Source organism: Lynx rufus, unplaced genomic scaffold (genome assembly GCF_022079265.1).
Source record: "Lynx rufus isolate CCGP_SWC_20201006 ecotype Redwood Valley unplaced genomic scaffold, mLynRuf1.p SCAF_17, whole genome shotgun sequence".
Classification (NCBI taxonomy): Eukaryota; Metazoa; Chordata; class Mammalia; order Carnivora; family Felidae; genus Lynx; species Lynx rufus.
Genome location: NW_025814831.1, coordinates 16,049,931 through 16,070,348, shown reverse-complemented (window position 1 = coordinate 16,070,348; position 20,418 = coordinate 16,049,931). Strand labels below are relative to the sequence as shown.

Sequence of the window (20,418 nt, the reverse complement as noted above, 5' to 3'; positions counted from 1 at the left end):
AAGAGCAACTGCCTGTGGCAATTTTAATTATGCTCCACAGACTGAAATAAATATGTAATGAGAGCTTCCCCACCGGAGGCAGTGGTGTCTAGTACTGTATCTCCTAAGAAAGTCAGTCTCCCACAGAACTGAAAAGAGATTCCAATGGATTTGAAGCAGAAAATGGTTGTCCTCTTTGTTGGAGGTGAACTAGGTACATGATTCACAGGAAGAGCAGGAGCATTTCCTTGACAAGGAACCTGCACAGCTCAGTTCTTCTGATTTGGGGAATAGGCTATGTACACTTCTCTTGCCAACAATTTATTTCTGGTTCTTTAATTTCAATCAGGTACTCTCTGTTATGCCTCATATTCCATGCTTTTAAGCATCCATGACAATGATCTCTCCCTTTTTTGGGCTCCGTCAAGATGTTGACACCATCCATCCATAGCAATGTTATAATCCAGAATTCTCACTTCATGTCCCATCTGTCTCTCTGCTTTATCCCTATTTTCCCCAGCCTCTGGATTAAAGTAAAACCAGATATTCTCCCCCCAGTTGTGAATAACAAGGTAACTTTTAGAGTGAAATCTGAGTTAACAACTCCTACAATCAGAACTTCCTGTTTGCCAATCCAACATTATGAGCTGTCCATCCCAGAAGAAAAATAAATTAAGAATTTTGTGGTGTTATAATGAATTGAGCCTGCGTATGGACTCCAATCTTTTGTCCCATGCCTATCCCCTCATTCTAGTACTCAACCAACACCAAGAAGTTAGTGTTTTTCCCCTATGCTTACTACCTCAGATGGATATGCATGCCAGTGTCTTAAGACAGGCACTATATTTCACTTGACGTTTTAACAATCCAATTCACCTTTAAATCACACTGGCCAACAGATGGTAATACTTTAGATAGGAAATCCAGGAGCTATGAAGGCCTTTGTACCCATTCTTGCAGTCTTTGGCCAATATGGTGATGCCATGATCTACCTGTAATTAGAACAGATACCACAGTAACCAAAGCAGCTTGTTTATGCTGGTTAGGTGTAACCCCTTGCCAGTGTGCTATGCTGCCTCAGAATACTGATCCATGCTGAGACACAATGCAGAACTTGCTGGCCTTACAGACTGAAGCCAGTCTGACTGCTCTTTAGTGGCTGCTTTATGCTTGGTTAACAGCAACATGTGGTCTCAAGCCCTTCAAAACACAGCATTCCACTACTTTTCTGACTGGACATGTACCTATTGTGCTATCTGAACTGTCTATGCAAATACATCCACTTTAGAATTTCACAGGGTAGGGATGATCTGTCCTTTTGATGTAGTTATATGTCCTATCAAATATTAAAATATTTGGTTTATTTCTGAGTGCAGATTCTGACTCCAAAATGGAATTTATTAGTGGACAATCTTGGTCTTTCCATGGCCCAAATTACTCAGGCAGACCCACTGCAACTATTCCTGGAGTCTGTTGAAATCACCATCTGATACATCATCTTGATACATCCAGGATGCACATAACTTTGCCCATTAAGTGAAGCTTTCAGGTCCCCAGTGAGTGAGCATTTTTCTGAACTGATGATGTATGATATCTTCCTTTTAATGTTTTAAGTCCCTGATGATACTGACCAGATCCATCAATAAACAGAAAACCATACTGAGGATTTTTTTTTTTTTTTTTTTTTTTTTGGTAATCTCCAAACATACAGATTTATACTGTCCAGCATGGGAGGTCCTTAGGCAACAAGTCAGGAGTTTTTTTGTTTTCTTTTGTTTTTTAATTTAAATTTTGGTTAACATACAGTGCAATATTGGTTTCAGGAGAATTCAGTGGATTCATCACTTACATACAACACCCAGCTCATCACAAGTGACCTCCTTAATAACCATCACCATCTAGTCCATCTCCCTCCCAATTTGCTCCATCAACCGTCAGTTTGTTCTCTACTGTAGTCCTCTAAGGGTCTCTGGTGGTTTGTTTTCCTTTCTCCTCTTCCCCGCCTTCCCATTTGTTCATCTGTTGTTTTTTTTAATGTTATTTATTTTTGAGAGACAGAGCATGAACAGGGGAGGGGGAGAGGGAGATACAGAAATCTGAAGCAGGCTCCAGGCTCTGAGCTGTCAGCACAGAGCCTGATGCAGGACTCAGACCCATGAGCCGTGAGATCATGACTTCAGTCGAAGTTGGACGCTTAACCGACTGAGCCACCCAGGCACCCTTCATCTATTTTGTTTCTTAAATTACACATGACTTAAGTCGTATGTTATTTCTCTTTCTCTGACTGACTTATTTCACTTAGCATAATGCATTCTAGCTCCATATCATCGCAAATGGCAAGATTTCATTCTTTCAATGGCTGAGTAATATTCCATTTTATATATATGCCACATCTTCTTTATCCATCAGTCAGTGGACTCTTGGGCTCTCTCCATAGTTTGGCTATTGTTGATCATGCTGCTATAAACAATCGGGGGCAAATGCCCCTTCAAATATGTACTTTTGTATCCTTTGTATAAATACTTAATAGTGCAATTGCTGGATCATAGGGTAGTTCTATCTTTAACTTTGAGGAAACTCCACACTGTTCTCCAGAGGGTCTGCACCAGTTTGGATTTCTACCAACAGTGTAAGAGAGTTCCCCTTTCTCTTCATCCTCACCAACACCTGCTGTTTCTTGAGTTAATTTCAGCCACTCTTACAGGTATAAGGTGTATCTCCTTGTGGTTTTGATTTGTATTTCCCTGATGATAAGTGGTGTCGAGCATCTTTTCATGTGTCTGTTGGCCATCTGGATGTCTTCTTTGGAAAATTGTCTATTGATGTCTTCTGCCCATTTCTTAACTGGGTTATTTGTTTTCTGGGTGTTGAATTTGATAAGTTCTTTATAGGTCTTGGAGGCTAAACCTTTATCCAATATGTCATTTACAAAGATTTTCTATTCCATAGGCTGCCTTTTGGTTTTGTTGACTGTTTCCTTTGCTGTGCAGAGGCTTTTTATCTTGAGGAAGTCCCAATGCTTCATGTTTGCTTTTGTTTCCCTTGACTTCAGTGACATGTCTTGTAAGAAGTTGTTCCAGACGAGGTTAAAGAGGTTGTTGCCTGTGTTCTCCTCTAGGGTTTTGGTAGTTTCTTTTCTCATACATAGGTCTTTCATCCATTTTCAATTTATTTTTGTATATGGTGTAAGACAGCGATCCATTTTCATTCCTCTGCACATTTCCATCCAGTTTTCCCTGACACCATTTGCTAAAGAGACTGCCTTTTTCCATTGGATATTCCTTCCTGCTTTGTCAAAGATTAGTTGGCCATACATTTGTGGGTCCATTTCTGGGTTCTCTATTTTGTTCCATTGATCTATGTGTCTGTTTTTCTGCCAGTACCATACTGTGTTGATGATTACAGTTTTGTAATACAGCTTTAAGTCCAGAATTGAGATGCCTCCAGCTTTAGTTTTCTTTTTAACATAATTTTGGCTATTCCGAGTCTTTTCTGGTTTCATACAAATTTAAAAATTTTTTGTTCTAGCTCTGTGAAGAATTCTGGTGAATTCCAGTGAAGAATGCTGGAGTTATTTTAATAGGAATTGCATTGGGTAGTATTGGCATATTAACAATATTTATTCTTCCAACCCATGAGCCTGGAATGTTTTTCCATTCCTTTGTGTCTTCTATTCTTTCATAAGCTTTCTTTATTTTTCAGCGTACAGATCTTTTATCTCTCTGGTTAAGTTTATTCCTAGGTATTTTATGGGTTTTGGTGCAACTGTAAATGGGATAAATTCCTTGATTTCTCTTCCTGTTGCTTCATTATTGATGTATAGAAATGCCACAGATTTCTGTACATTGAGTTTATATACTGCGACTTTGCTGAATTCGGAGTACAGATCTTTTACCTCTTTAGTTAGGTTTATTCCTAGGTATTACTGTTTTTGGTGCAACTGCAAATGGGATCAATTCCTTGATTTCTTTTTCTGCTACTTTGTTATTGATTTATTGAAATGTAACAGATTTCTGCAAACTGATTTTATATCCTGCAACTTTGCTGAATTCAACTATTAGTTTTAGCAATTTTTTGATGGAGTCTTTTGGGTTTTCTATATAGAGTATCACGTTGTCTCCAAATAGTCAAAGTTTGACTCCTTCCCTGCCCAACTGGATGCTTTCTGTTTCTTTCTGTTGTCTGATTGCTGTGGCTAAGACTTCCAGCACTATGTTAAATAGTAATGGTAAGAGTGAAGAGGTCTGAAGTTTTTAAAGGGAATTCAATATCTAGCAAATTATCCACATCGTTATATGATACATAATAGTAAGTGAATAAATCTGACCAGACCTTAAGTTTTTTCAGGTTGACTCCCTAGCCCACCAGCTAAACATGGATTACTACTATATTTAGAACTGTGGTTTTCTTTTTTTTTTAACTTTTTTTTTTCAACGTTTATTTATTTTTTGGGGGACAGAGAGAGACAGAGCATGAACGGGGGAGGGGCAGAGAGAGAGGGAGACACAGAATCTGAAACAGGCTCCAGGCTCTGAGCCATCAGCCCAGAGCCTGACGCGGGGCTCAAACTCACGGACCGCGAGATCGTGACCTGGCTGAAGTCGGACGCTCAACCGACTGCGCCACCCAGGCGCCCCTAGAACAGTGGTTTTCAACTCTGGTTGCATTAGAATCATCTGGGAAGCTTAAAATTTTTAAACAGAAGCAAACAACAACAAAGAAACTATACTTCGGAGCTATCCTAAACAAATTAATCAGAATTTGCAGGGATGAGACTCAGTCATTGGTGGTTTTATTATGTTTGCTTTGTTTTTTGACTGTCCAAGTGATTCTAATATGCAGCCAGGGCTGAGAATCAGGAATCTAGAGCAGTGTTTTCAAACTTAAACTACATCAGTATCATCTGGACGTGACTAAAATGGACTGCTGAGTCTTACCTAAAGTTCCTGATTAGGTAAGAATGAAGCCTGAGAATCTGTAGTTCTAACAAGTTTTCAGGTGAGGCTAATGCTGCTGGTTAAAGGAACACACTTTGAAAACCAATGATCTAGAGCACGCTTTTCAAATTTTAATATGTTCACATACTACCTGAGAATGTTAAAATACAGAGCCTAGGGGCACCTGGGTGGCTCAGTCGGTTAAATGTTTGACTTCTGCTCAGGTCATGATCTCATGCTTCCTGGGTTCAAGCCCCATGTTGGGCTCTTTGCTGACAGCTCAGAGCCTAGAGCCTGCTTCAGATTCTGTGTGTGTGTGTGTGTGTGCGCGCGCGCGCCCCTCCCCTGCTCGTGCTCTCTCTCTCAAAAATAATAAATAAACATTTAAAAAAAAGAATAGTCCCTGGCAAATAACAGGTACTCAATAAATATTTGCTGAAAGAATAAGTAAACCAAGAAATACCTATGTCTACACTAAGATGTGTCCCAAATGCCACTGAAGAAAGTGTCTTAAGAGGTGAGAGTGACCAACTGTGACAAATGATGATGATAAATCAAAAGTTGAGAACAGAGAACCAGCCACTGAATGTGGCAATGTAGACATCATTGGTGACCCTGACAAGAGCTGCTACAGTGAAACAAAGAGCCAGGACTGAATGGCAGAAAAAGAACTAAAGATAGCGAGTACAAATACTCTTTCAAATATTCTCTCTTAACACGAGACCACTGTACATGATATTACCTATTTCCATAATGCTACACCTTCACTCATTTCTTCTGATGACATGTCCTCCTGTTTTCCTTAAAGACCCAGTTTAGGTAATATATTCACTAGGAAACATCACTGTGAACTGTTATGTCCCCATGTGCATACCAGATTACAGGTACAACAATGCTACCCCTAGTACACATAGTATTTTAAGTAATTCTTTAATTGACTCTGTCTTTAAACTCTGACTATCTTAAGACAGGACCTTTACACAAAACTAATGCTCAATAAATACAGGTACTCCCGCTTTTTGAAAGTTCATATTACACCACCTCTCTCTCACAAAAGACCTACACTAGTACCTGTTTCCGCTAACTGAAGAAATCCGAAAAGGAGTTTAGCTTTTACAAAAAAGGCAAGAAGCAAAACAGCATTCAGTGTTTGTTTTACTGCAAGCTGTTACAGAGCATGTACCCCAACCAGGGAGAGTGGCTCCACCAAGCTCCTTGCTTGGAACTACATTCAGCATCCTAGCATCAAGCTGTCATAGTTCTGAACTGTGACTGGGAGCATTTGTGCTTTATATCTTAATTTATCTTGTGCATCCATTAGCAAGATGTGTCCCAAGCACAGAAAAGCAGAGAAGTTATTCTCTTTGCTTCAGAAAAGCAAAGAGAAGTTATTTTTGGGATCTAGGAATGCACAAAAATTTTTCCATATAAATGAATGGTGACTGCTTCTTCACTTTATGTCATTCTGGCTTATAAAAGGTTTCATAGGAACATGCTACTTTCAAGATAGCAGAGGAAACCTGTATTTCTTTGAGGTGTGAAAAGGCCTTGAACAGTAAGTTCTTAATAGTTCTAAGAATTTATTATTCCATGTTTTCCTTAATTTATATCCAAAATATATTTTGTTAGTTCCCTGCATATTCAATGAGGCATTATAAAACAATAGTTATTATAATGCAAACCTAAAAATCTGACTTTTCCTTTAAGTAAACAATAAAAATACATTTAATTTACATTTATGATATCTTGAACTGTTATTCCAGATAATTCTTTTTAATTTTTTTTCATGTTTTTTTTTTAATTTTTGAGAGAGAGAGAGAGAGCGTGAGCAGGGGAGGGGCACAGAGACAGAGGGAGACACAGAACTCAAAAGCAAGCTCCAGTCTCCGTGCTGTCAGCACAGAGCCCAATGCAGGGCTTGAACTCACGAACTGTGGGATCATGCCCTGAGCCAAAGTCAGACACTCAACTGACTGAGCCACCCAGGTGCCCCCAGATAATTTCACCTTTCTCTGAAAACATCTCTTAATGTTATCCCTTAAACCATGCAGTATTTGTAAAACAACCATAAATATTTTTATATTCAGAGACAGAACATGAAATCTTGCAGAATAGAATCATCATACTGTCTGTGAAAGTTAAACACCAAATTCTAGTAACTTAAACACAGGGATATTTTATGTCCTGTATATATTCTAGTGTATATTCTGTATACATTCTAATATTTTTGGAATTACTGCTTCTAAATATTACACAATGCTTAAGAAAATTATGGTACCAGCTTTGAAGGGAGGGTTTATACTCATTTTTCAAATTGCTTATTTGTTGAGAATTCCAGTCATACATGTTTTAGGATACAGACTGGCAGTTTGCTTCCCAAACAGGATTATCTGGGGCACTTTAAAAAGATTTCCGGGCTCCAACTATATATAGAGGATTCTGACTTAGTGCACCTAAGGAAAAGTCTAAAAAATTGGCAAAAAGCTCTTTAAAGGATTCTGATAATCAGCCTGGTTTGAGAAATATTGACCGTATATCTGAAAACACATAAGCAGACAACAGGTACATTTGTAGTAATTCCTTCCTGACCTTAAAAAGTTGTATCTTAAACCCATGTAAAGGTACAAAAAAAACCCTGATCCACCATAAAATGATCAGACATTCTGAACTGCTTTTCCAACAAGAATTTAACTTGTATTATTTAATTTCTTTTTTTTAATGTTTATTTATTTTGAGACAGAGAGAGAGAGGAGAGAGAGAATCCCAAGCAGGCTCTGCACTGTCAGCATTCAGCTCCATGTGGGGATCAATTTCACAAACCCTGAGATCGTGACCTGAGCTTAAGTCAAGAATCGAAAGCTTAACCAATTTAGCCATCCAGGCACCCTGAATAAATTCAATTTCTATACCATAAATACAGAGCTGTTATCTACTTTTACTAGATTACGGTGAGGCTTGATCAGTTTTTCCTTTTCTCTCCCCTCCCCACCACCCCCCCACCTTCCCAATCCATCAGAGTCCACTGCTCAGCCACCATTTGGGAGGGAAAGCTTTAAGGCCAGGCTTCTCCTCACTCACCAGGTTCTTATTGGTCACAGTTGGTCAGTTTGCTTTCTTAAGGACACCACCTACCACAATTGAAGGAAGGAGCTACTACACCTTTCATTTTGTCTAAAGAAAAAAAAAGTCATACCTAGAAGCAATGAATAATTATCATTCTAACCTGCAACCATATAATATGGTACTCCCTTCAAAGTATTTCGGATGCATTATGTAATTTGGTCTCATCATCACCTTGTGAGATACTTTCACCATGTTTAGGAAAAAAAAAAAACTTCAATTCTGTACCTAGAAAAATACAAACAATGGGCATAGGCTGTTCAATGTGGAGGCTCATGTGCACAAGAAAACCAGAATCAAGTAACAAAATGCACCATGCGAACTATAGTCCATCAGTGAGTGGTCTTCACTGGTGATAAGTGATTTGAAAACTGTCAATAATATTCATTTCAAGAACAAACGTGACAAAAAGTGTTGGGAAGTAACTAGCAAAATAAAATTTTAAAGTCATTTCATCCTTTGGGAAGACAACTGGGAAAAGTTTCAAAATATAGACCAAGCTATAGATGTGCTTCTTGTGCTAAAACTGGCAGTAGTCTAGAATATTTTATAATTATTTTATTTTATAATTTAAACCTGTAATAAACAGTTAACAGCTGGAGAATTTTATCATTATCATTTTAACTTGAGACACAGTAGGGAGGGAAAAAAAAGAAAGAAAAAGTGACCTTAAAATTCCTGTATTATTTTTTTTTAAGATTTTATTTTTAGGTAATCTCTACACCCAGCGTGGAGCTCAAACTTACAACCCTGAGATCAAAAGTCGCATGTTCTTCTGCCTGAGCCAGTCAGGTGCCCCTCCTATATGATTTCTGACAGTGAAATGAATTTCTACATAAATCTGTAGTACTAAAATAAATACAACTAAAGAATAAATTACCAGAGAAGTATATATAGAGATATGGCAAAAAGAAGACAATTACAAGCAACACAGATAAAATCAGACAAGTCACATGGCACCACCACTGGCCATACTAGATGTAGTAAAATGGTAAGAGAACTGGTTAGCACATGACAGACTGGTCATGAACCAGTCTTTACAATTACTATAGCACCTACGTTTTCAAAATCTAAGAAGAACAATCTGCTCATTCTGGAATAATCTTAGACCCAGACTAAGTCCTAGTTGACCAATAAATTCTACACAAGTTTCAACCAAATATGGAAACAAAACATGGTAAAAACAGTATTGGCTTTTTTATTACTAAACCTAACTTTGCAGGAACATTGTTTTCCACCATGTGTCACATTTATGAGTATTACATTTTCTGCTATGACATAATTAAAAAGTTACTGGAGTAGTTTCTATACTTCTACTTCAAACATTGAATTGAAAACAAATTGAAAGGTTTGAAAATCTGTTGGATCTATTTCACAAGAATGATTTGTGTCATTACTGGCTGAAATAAAATTTCCAGAGCCCTTTCATTCACTGATGTTTACGTTATAATCTTGATACTGTATTAAATATACGCCACCAATTTCAAGATACTACATGATTCAGATTTTAGTACCCCACTGCAATTTTTGGGGAAACCTTCTTGTTAGAAATTATTTTAAGGATGAATCATTTGCATAAAATCATAAGCATGCATCCATTTATGGCAAAAATTAGTCATATATATATGTTTACTGAAACACAATTATAAAAACTCAAGCAGTGTGACATATAATATAGCTTTAATTGCTGCAGGATAAACACAACATCATTTATCCCCGTCAAATAAACCATATCTAGTCTCAGAAGGCCTTAGTACCATCCTTCTCTCAACTACCAAGAAGTAAAAACAATAGAAGTGCACCCTGAGAAGACCTCAAAATCCTTCACACCCATCACACCTACTGAATTCAACCCAACAAACATACTATCTGGAAGAGGGCTTCAGCTGAGGCTGCTTCAGCTGAGTAAAGCTACCCTCCCCTGTATTGCGAGGGACCTAACACAAGAAAAAAGAGAGAAAGCGGAAACTATTAGGGAAAACGACAAAGAACTGGGGGCAAATTCTACTCTTGAGGTGAATCACAACCAACGAACAAAAATACCACCTCATTCCCTATTCCAGAATGTCAATTTCTGCTCTCCTTATCTTTACTACATCTTGCTCTACCTTTAGGCCCCCTTTTCCCATTTACAAACCACACAGGCACAGACACGCAAACTAGCAGTACAACTCTGTTATTTACAGAATTCAAGTGCCAGAGCATCTTGCCTACAAAACATCAAACCAAGCTACTGGATTTCAAATGCCCGATTTAAATCCTGTGGAACATAAAGAAGGGAGTATAACTTAGTAACCAAGTCAAATCACAGAATCTCTTGTTTAAAAACAACAACAACAACAAAAAACAAAAACAAAAACAAAAAAAAAAAACAAAAAAACCAAGCAGCAGCCCACAAACACATTCCCAGAATCTTTTAAAAGGTATTCTCCTGTCAAGGACAAAAATGCTGTGCTTGAAGCATAACCGATGGCCTAGGAGAATTTCTGCAGCTTTTAACTTTGTCGGAAAAGTCCTGCGGAGACACTGATTGGAAATTACATTTCAAATATACCGGCTCACTAAAATGTAAACAAGCATTGAAAACAGAATTACAATGCAAAAAAAAAAAAAGTGATTTAAATAAAAAACACTAAATCTATTTAGGAGTCCTTGAGAGGAAATGAGAATTGGAAATCAGTAGACTCACTTTCAGCTGCTTGTTCAGCTGAACCCCTACCAAAGTGCCCTTAGGTGTGCAGATTTTTAATTTCCAATGAATCACCTGAAGGCTGCCGGGGTTTCTCTTCTATCTGATAACAGGAGGCAGTGAAACCCGAACTAATCATTATGGCCAGGAGGTGAGTGCCCTCCTGGATGCTACTGGGGGCGCTTCCCAGGACCAGTATTTTAGAGCCCACAGCTTGCGGTGCCTTTCTTTATCAGTTTCCCGTTAGGTAAAGGATTTCTCCCGGGCCCTTTCGGAATTCGTTTAATAAGAAATCTCTGACGGGATTTAAAGGAGTAAACCGCTACCAAAATAACCTTTTTGCAGTTTTCATAAATTCGAAGGAGGGAGAAGGGCACAAAGCCATAAAACCGAACGCCCGGTGTCTCCGCACCGACGCAAGGGAGAGACTCTAGAACACCGAGACGGAAAGGGGTTCGCCGGGTGTCACCAGGGTGGATCCGGGACAAGACACTGGTGGGTTTCCGTCCGGGGTGATGCTCCCTGCAGCAGCGGGTCACCGCACCCGGAATGACGCGCAAGTGCCAACTCCGCGAGCGGGTCGCACGGGCGACGGCCGCCCCCCTCCCCCGTACCTGATGATGTCGTCGCTGTGGCCCCGGTAGAACTTCTGCCGGTGCTCCCGCGGGCTGTACACCACGCCGACGCCGGCCACGAAGTACACGATCTCCTTGGCCGCCGTGTAGTAGAGGTTGTTGCGGCACTGGTGGCCCCGGTAGCCGTACACCCACTCGAGTCGCAGGTGGCAGTTCGGGGCGCTCCGGGCCGCCATGTCGGGGCGCCCACCCCGCCGCTCCGGCTTGGGCCCGCGGCAGCGGCAGGCGGCCGCGGCCCGGCCAAGAAAGCCCTCCCGCTGGCGGCCGGGACTTCCCGCCTGCCGCGACCTCTAAGCCGCGCCGGACAGGTGCATGTCGCTCCTTCTGGCCTCTGCCGCCGCCGCCTCAGCCCACGGGCGGGAGGAGAACCCTCGCCTCGCGGAACATTCTGAGGGCCGCGGGCGCCGCCGGCCGTCAAGTGGGGTGTCTCGCGCCCTTCTCCCGCCTCAGCTCGGCTCGTCTCCGCAGCCCGCAGCGCCCAGGCTGTGAGCGGAGCCGAGCGAGGTTCCGCCCCCCGCCTTCACTCCTCAGCAGCCGCCCGCGCAGCCTGCTCCCCGCCCGGGTCACCTGCCGCGTTCGCGCCCGGCCGCGGCCTCTTTCCCCAGCCCGGCGGGCCCGCGCCGCGCGACCCCGAGCTGAGAAAAGCGGCGGCGCGGCCTCGCGCGGCCCCGCCCCCCGCCGCCGCCGCCGCCGTCGCCGCCCGCGCCCGTTTCGCCCCGCCCTTCTCAGCTGGGGACCGTAAGGGCACCGCTAGCTCCGGGGGACCTCAGCCGGGTCGCTCTTCCCCAGCGACTAGCACCCGAGCTTCCCCAGCCTCCTTCACGCGCTGAGCCCTTGCGAAGCTGCCCAGACCCCGCGCGGACCGTTGGCGACCCTCCGCCTCCTACTACTGGGAGTAGGGGAAGCGCCTGTCTCCAAAGGCCCTGTCTGGGCTAGGTCTTTGCCTGGGAGGATCAACCCCAGGATGCTAATCTCATTTTTTCCCTGGTACTTAGCGCGTGTACGCGCGCGCGCGTGTTGTTTGTTTCTTACTGCTTCACGCTGCTCACTATACCAGACATTGGAGATAAAACCTGACTCTCTAAGTGTACATTTTCTTATTTGTGCAGGTGACCTTAAAACTGATGTAGATCATAAAATGACACACTAGGTCCGATTTCTTAATAAATAGCTATGGTACCTGAATTTATTTTTTAGTTCCTATTTTGCATACCAATAAACTGTTGATATTTCTTGCATTGTAGCAATGGTGAAGTAAGATGGCTTGAGTATTGTGATAATGGAGAATGTGACTGAAACAAAAACACTGGAAGCAATGAATTCCTCACTATGTCAGTTCCTCTCCTACTCAGTTTTCTAAGTGCCCCCCCCTTCTCACAGGATTACAATACTTGTAAAAATAATTTGAAATCCATACTTTTAAAGGTTTTAAGTGCAGGATGATAGCCACAAGGTTTATAACAAAAAATACTCATACTAATATGAGTCCTCTATGTCTAAAAAAATCAGTTTCGGTTTCCCGGGGAAATACCAAAACTTGAAAATCTGACAAGAACTATAATAAACTAGTATCCTTTCAAGAAATGTGTCTACACAAAGGTGTTTCCTATAGGGTACCTGTACCTTGGAATGGATGTTACCTGCTTCCTCCGCTTCTTCAAAGATGCAAATTACCAACTTGAGACAAGAGATACCTTTCCACCTTTTGGTTGTGACTTCTAGTATACAGGCAGGGAAACACCATCTCAGAGCAAGGAATTTACATAAAGTTCATGAAAAGTAAATTCTGAAGGTTGAGCAGATTTGTGAACTCCCCCAGAAAGGTTGGAAGTAAAAATCAAATCCCCTGTATTTCACGATATGTATAGGGTAGTGAGGGAGTGTGATGCAGGAAAGAAACACTGTAAGGACTTCATAAAGTTTCTGAGCTTTCAGAAGTCCTCAAGCTTGTTATTTTTGTTATTCTCAGAGTGATTAGCTATAAAACTTTTGTAATGAAATGGGCCCTTGTCCTAATTTCCAGGAGCAGCCAAAAATTAAAAGGGGGTGGTGAGCAAGCTTGGGGGGAAATGAGCCTCACTTCACAGCTTGTTTTTGACTCAGATAACAACAATCTCAGCAGAAAGAGAAGAGGAATTCAGATTGAGCACCTGCTGGAAAGAAAAGAGAACTCAGGCCTGAGAAGTAGCTCTGAAGCCATAAAAAGTCCTCTATGAGGTTCTCTGGACAAAGGCACATACAATTTCTCTTTATCGCCTGTATTTGTTTTTTGGTTTTTGTCTTTTTCTTAGGAATATGTTTGCTAACTCACTAGTGAGTTCCCTGAAAACCCCTGTTGAGAAAAAGAAAAACTTGCTGATTATCTAAATTTAAGCAGTGAACTTAGAAAAGACGAAATATTTTCTTGCTCTATATTTGTGGTACATCAATTGCTAGTTCTATGTAATTTTTATGAGATGCAGCATGGTGAAGAATAAGAAGTACTTTGTTCTGATTCAGATTTTTCAGTACAATGTCTTATGGATCCCGTGTTACATATTTAAATACTCATATTAATAACAGATTTAAATAATTTATTTTTCCATTATCATATTTTCCGTAACAATTTTTAACGACCCCAAGGGTGGAGTGTGAAGCAAAAACATTCTTTTTTTTTTTAATTTTTTTTTCAACGTTTATTTATTTTTTGGGGGGACAGAGAGACAGAGCATGAACGGGGGAGGGGCAGAGAGAGAGGGGACACAGAATCGGAAACAGGCTCCAGGCTCTGAGCCATCAGCCCAGAGCCTGACGCGGGGCTCGAACTCACGGACCGCGAGATCGTGACCTGGCTGAAGTCGGACGCTTAACCGACTGCACCACCCAGGCACCCCAAAAACATTCTTAATTAAAGCATCCTCAACTGACAACTGAAGACCAAAAGAGACAGTTGAGGCACAAAGATGGCTAAAAAAAAAAAAAAAAAACCTTCATGGATATTACAGGAAAAAACCCAAACCTGATTAGTTCTTACTCCTACAACTTTATATAATCTGTTTTCACTAATATCACATCATAAAGCTCAATCAAGCTTGTATTACTAGATAAGATGCCACACCATCAGTACCTTTTGAAGGTACTACAAATAAGAATGCAAGAGAAAGACCGACCCCCAAAACTCTATACATCAACAAGTGGACATTTATTAAACATTTTAAATAAAAGCTCCCATGCCCTTTGGTAATCTACGTCACAAAACTTGAGTTCTTAGTATGGAGCTTTATATTCCAAATATTTGAAATATTTCTAAAATTAAAGTAAACAACAAATTACTTGCTGGCTAATGATTTGAACTACCCTCGGGTTTACAAAAGAAATATAAGGCAAAATATACAAAATACAGAAGTCAAAATTTATGTTAATCGTCGCTAGCTAATTCAGCCCATTTATGAATTGTTTTCATATTTTAATAAGCTGTAATAAATATATTTCTGTAACTATACCTTTAATTAACCTGTATAATTAACCTTTAATTAACCTATAATTAACCTGTATGTATAGAGCCTAACACAGTGCCTGGCTCTACAGTAGACATTCCATACATACTTTTCAGCCACTAAATATAAAAGAGAACACTTGTGTAGTCACAATAGGATTCTTCTTAGTTTTATCTTGATTGTTGAAACTTTTGAAAACTGGAACCTTCTTCTGATCCCCTATACCATATTTGTCAGCACTTCTGTGGCTGTATATGACAGAAACCCACTCAAAATGGCTTAAGAAAAGGAATCTTAATGCCACATAGGACTGAAACTGTAACTGGCATCAATGCATTTGGATCTTAGGGCTCAAGTGACGTGTTTGGAGCCAGGTCATCTGTTCTGTTTTCCTTTGGGTTGACTCCATTACCAGACAAGCAAAATAGCTGCCAACAGCTCCAATTCTACAACATATTCCCTTAGCAGTCCCTATGGAAAGAGCTTTTTTTTTTTTTTCAGTTCCCCTGGAAACTCCTAGACTTCAGCCTCATTGGCTCCGATTGGCTGAGTTTAGATACGTGCCCAACACCTGGATCCATAGAGTAGTGCCAAGTGTGCTAAAACCATAGGAGGGGAGAATGGGAGAGGGTTAATGCTCCCAAGGAAAATTGAAGTCATTATTACCAGAATAAGAAGGAATGGAAGCCAGCAGTGGCTACCCAGGGTTGACTTGTTGCTTTAGTATTACCCAACATCCACTTACGTAACTAAATACACATGCAATCTAAATTTTTGAAAAATAACAGGTGTCTGGTAAATAAACGCATCTTTGAGACAAAACTTTTTCTAACAGATTGCCACCCAAATACCCTCCTCTAAAACAATTCTACAGATAGGCCCAGATGCCAAAGCAACAGATTTTGTCCATCAGCAACCATATTTCAAATACTTGGCTAGATTTCACCTAAAGCCTCTAAAAACTGGTATATAATTGAAGTAAAATAAGTCTCCAACCAAATTGTCTTCTACACTTGTACGCACCTTGCCATCTTCTTTTTTTTAATGTTTATTTTTTCCTGAGAGAGAGAGAGAAGGCAGGGCATGGGCAGAGAGAGAGAGGGACAGAGAGAGAATCCCAAGCAGGTTCTGTGCTGTCAGCGCAGAGCCCGATGCAAGGCTTGATCTCACAAACTGTGAGATCATGACCTAAGCAGAAAACAAGAGTCAGATGCTCAATTAATTGAGCCACCCAGCCCCCATCTCCCTCCGCCATCTTCTTTTTCTGTTTTAACAACATTGGTATTCCTCCAGTTAGGGGAGCTGGAAAGCTAGGCATTTGTCTTTAGTTCCTTGCTGTTTTTCATCTTCCATACCCAGTTACCAACTCCTTTCTACACTATTTTAGAAATATTTCCAAACTCCATTCCCATCTCTATATCCACACCCTCTCAATATCCATTGCCATAGTTCAGTTCAAATTCTAATTATCCATTCCCTAGATTCTGCAACCTGAGTTATCTGTAAAAATCATGGATCTGATCAGGCCACTCCCATGTCAAGAAATTTTTCTAGAAGCAACTTAGACATCTTAAGACTTGAAATGTCCTTATCCTTTGACTCACTAGTTTCTCACCTAGCTAACGGTCATAGCATAATAATAATAATAATAATAATAATAATGCAGATCAAGATTCGTGCACCAAAATATTTACTATGGCATAATTTAGAACAATAAAATTAAAGAAACCTAACTGTCCAACCATAGGGAAAACTTTAAGTAAAAAGATTCAGCCCATATGAAAAATATTATAAACCATTGAAAATTAGGTTTTCAAATAAATTTTGGTAACATTGGAAATTTCCTGTAATAGAATATTGAAAAAGATTTTTTAAATCAGGATTTAGAAAATGGAGAGAAAAGAAGAAAGAGGAAAGAGGGGTCATTTATTTGTCCAGCCCCCTCCTCTCCCACTGGTTGAGGCTTACCTCATGATGGGTATGCCCACACTTCCATGTTGCATCACCCAGCTTCTTCTGTGATCTCTGGGCCATGGGCTCAGAGAGCCCCAATTCCCACAGAGTATCACAAAGAGGGCCCAATGGTAATTGCACACACAGTGAGTTGCATTAAGGAGAGGAATTTCAACCAAGGTCAGAGATCCTAAGTCTATTATAATGGGCAATAAGCCTCTTTAACCCTTGTCCACAAGGGAGATGTGATCTTTACTATACTGGACAATAAATAAGCCTGCCCTTTGCTCCAGAGACAGAGATGCTGTCTTTATCTTCCAAGGTTGTTTACCACACAGACATCCTTGAGAAGCTAGTCTGGGACAAAGGCAGTCAGTGCCTCTGCAAACAAGATGTGCAAAAGCACAGGAGAACCATGGAACATTGTCTCCTAACATAGATCCACCTGGCAGCAGCCAAGTGCTTACTTCCTGAGTGCAAATGCTACCAAACCATGATCAACACATAAAATATATTTCTGCAGCAATTGCGAACATTGACTTAAGCAGGTTATGCAATATATTATTGTCAAAGACAAACTGGACACTAGTTAAAGCAGTGAGGACAGATTTTATTCAATAATATTATTGCAGTAGGGAAGAGGGTTCAGTGTATACTGAACCCAATTTCCCTGAAATTAAAGGGTAGAGATTTTTTTTAATGTTTATTTATTTGAGAGAGAGAGAGAGAGAGAGAGAGAATGAGTGGGGAGGGGCAGAAAGAGAGTGACAGAAGATCCAAAATGGTCCCTGTGATGACAGCAGAGAGCCAGACGTGGGGCTTGAACTCATGAGATCATGACCTGAGACGAAGTGGGACGCTTAACCGACTGAGCCACCCAGGTGCCCCAGGATAGCGATTTTTTAAAAGTCTGCGTGTGCTAAGGAAAAGGAATGGCAGGGTGTTAAGAGGCATTAGTCCATATGACTAGGACACCTGGCTTTGTCAATTAGAGCTTATTTGGAGAAGAAACTTCTATCTTTAAAAAAATTTTTTTTTAACCTTTACTTATATGAGAGAGAGAGAGAGAGAGAGAGGCACAGCATGAGCAGGAGAGGGTCAGAGAAAAAGGGAGACACAGAATCCAAAGGAGGCTCCAGGCTCTGAGCTGTCAGCACAGAGCCTGATGCAGGGCTCAAACTCATAGACTATGAGATCACGGCCTGAGCCAAAGTCGGACACTTAACCCGACTGAACCACCCACGTGCCCCATTAAACTTCTATCTTTATGACAGGAGGTGTCGGTACAAGTTGAAGCAAGGCAGGCACCAAAGTTAGTCCCTTATCCTCCATTTAGTATTTATCATATTGAATTTTAGGAAATTGTTTATTTATGCAGATGCAGGGACTGAGGGTGAGAGTTGTCTCCTAGAATGCTTGCATTTCAAAGAGACAACTCTCCAGTCCTTGAGGAAATAATTTGGGGTGGTAGATTTACATCTCAAAGGGCAGAGAACGGACATATAATTGCAAGCTTTCTAAAGTAACTGCTCTAAGAGGGAGTACATGGCCCTATTACCAGGTGTTGGCTGGAACAAACAGTAAATACTGCTGGCAGCATTGAGCTTTCTCGGGCAGGCGTTTTAAGGGGGATGAGTAATTCTACAATCATGGTCTTAAGCTATTAAAGCCATGCTAGAGTTTGTCAAGTCTCTTAGTGCAAAGATTTGGACGGCATAGTTACATGCCAAGTGTCCTGTGGTCCTCAGCACAGCAGTTGTATAACTAGCTACGATTAGGAAGTAAGATGCACATCTTAACATCAATCTGATAAAGAAAACGTGAGACCATTTTGCTCAATGAACTTTTAATAGAACACCTTCAAGGCCATAGATGCTTGCACAAATACTGAAAGATATTATTATATACAGTAGTACTGATTGCTCTCATTATTGTTGACTTGTTTCAAGGCACTTCATGTTTGTAATGCCTTCAAATAGATCACCAAAACTTCCATTGTTCAAAAGCATGCCACAGGAAGAAAAAGGTTAAGAACCACTGCCATAATCATGGCGAAACATAAATGGAGCACCCATGTGTGAATCACTATGGTACTATGGGGGAGCAATCAAGGAAAATGAACCCACAGTCTGTGCTTTGAAAAATTTATGTTCCAAAGAAGAAAACAAGATAAAGACATAAGTACCTTTAAAAACAAGTGAAAATGTATGTTAATAAGTGAATTATATATAAATATATGTATACATTTTTTAATGTTTTATTTTTGAGAGAGAGAGAGAGAGAGACAACGTGAGCAGGAGAGGGATAGTGAGAGAGGGAGACACAGAATCTGAAGCAGGCTCCAGGCTCTGAGCTGTCAGCACAAAGCCGATGCAGGGCTCAAACCCACAAACCATGAGACCATGATCTGAGCCGAAGTCAGATGCTTAACTGACTGAGCCACCCAGGTGCCCCATATACATTTTAATAGATCAAATACCATACCTAAAAATTACAAAATAATCATAGAGTAATCACGCTCTTATCAAAAGAGACTTTATTGAATTCTACTGATCATTAACACCTACTCTATTTTTTTATTTTTATTTTGAAATGCTTATTTATTTTTGAGACAGAGAGAGACAGAGCATGAACAGAGGAGGGTCAGAGAGAGGGAGACACAGAATCCGAAGCAGGCTCCAGGCTCCGAGCTGTCAGCACAAAGCCGGATGTGGGGCTCAAACTCATGGACCATGGGATCATGACCTGAGCCAAAGTCCGATGCTCAACTGACTGAGCCACCCAGGTGCCCCACCTACTCTATTTTTAAAAAGAGATGTAAGAAAGATAAGAAACAAAAGTAGATTTACTATAGGTTGTGCAAAAAAATAAACTTAGCTGCCAAGTATTTATGAAAAGATTAGCCTGAAGCTGATTTTGATATAGGAGGACATTTCCTGGTGAGGCAGCCACAGTCTGGTTGTAGATACTACAGTTCCAAAAAGAAGAGATATGATAATTGGAGCTAAAAGGAGATAAAGCCAGGATGTATAAAAGACAAGAGTAAAATACCACATATATTTCAAAGCCACAGAGTTTCCTATAGCAGGAAAGTACTTGAATCAGCAAATAAACACTATCTCTAACAGTATCTTTACATTTTACATTATTTTGTTCTATGCACCCTATGCGATTCAATAAATATTTGATTTACATATTATGTAGCCCTTTAAAACTATACCTTACTTTAAAACTATACTAAATGTTTCTGAATATAGATTTGCTGGTAATTTATTTCACGATATAAGGCCACGTAATTCAATGTGACTAAATAAGCTAATGTAAAATTTCTTTTGAATTACAACTTACCTCCATCTAATACAGTGCAGAGAGGTCACTTTCCAGTGCCCGTCCTATAACCAAACACAAAATACTGACCTATCACTGAGTAGTTCGAATCTTATTTACTCTCTTATTTGTGGTTCCTTCTAGTACATTCTGGTTTATCTTCAAGAACTCAAAGCCTTCAATATGCAGAATACAAACATTGTAGGATCTGAACATATGTTGCTTAAATATTAGTTTTTGCAAATCTCATTAAAATTACTCCCCCTACCACCACCAACACGAACTTGAAATTCTCCAGAGGC

At 40.4% G+C, this 20,418-nt stretch overlaps 1 protein-coding gene across 4 annotated transcripts in view; it reads right to left on the bottom strand.

Moving 5' to 3' along the window:
• Positions 1-11,536, bottom strand: part of EML5 (EMAP like 5) — a 180,163-nt gene extending 168,627 nt beyond the window's left edge. For all 4 annotated transcript variants that reach the window (XM_047080248.1, XM_047080247.1, XM_047080249.1 and 1 more), the window contains exon 1: positions 11,340-11,536. In XM_047080248.1, the coding sequence (XP_046936204.1) occupies positions 11,340-11,536 (197 nt within the window). The remainder of the gene's footprint in view (positions 1-11,339) is intronic.
• Positions 11,537-20,418: the final 8,882 nt, after the last annotated feature.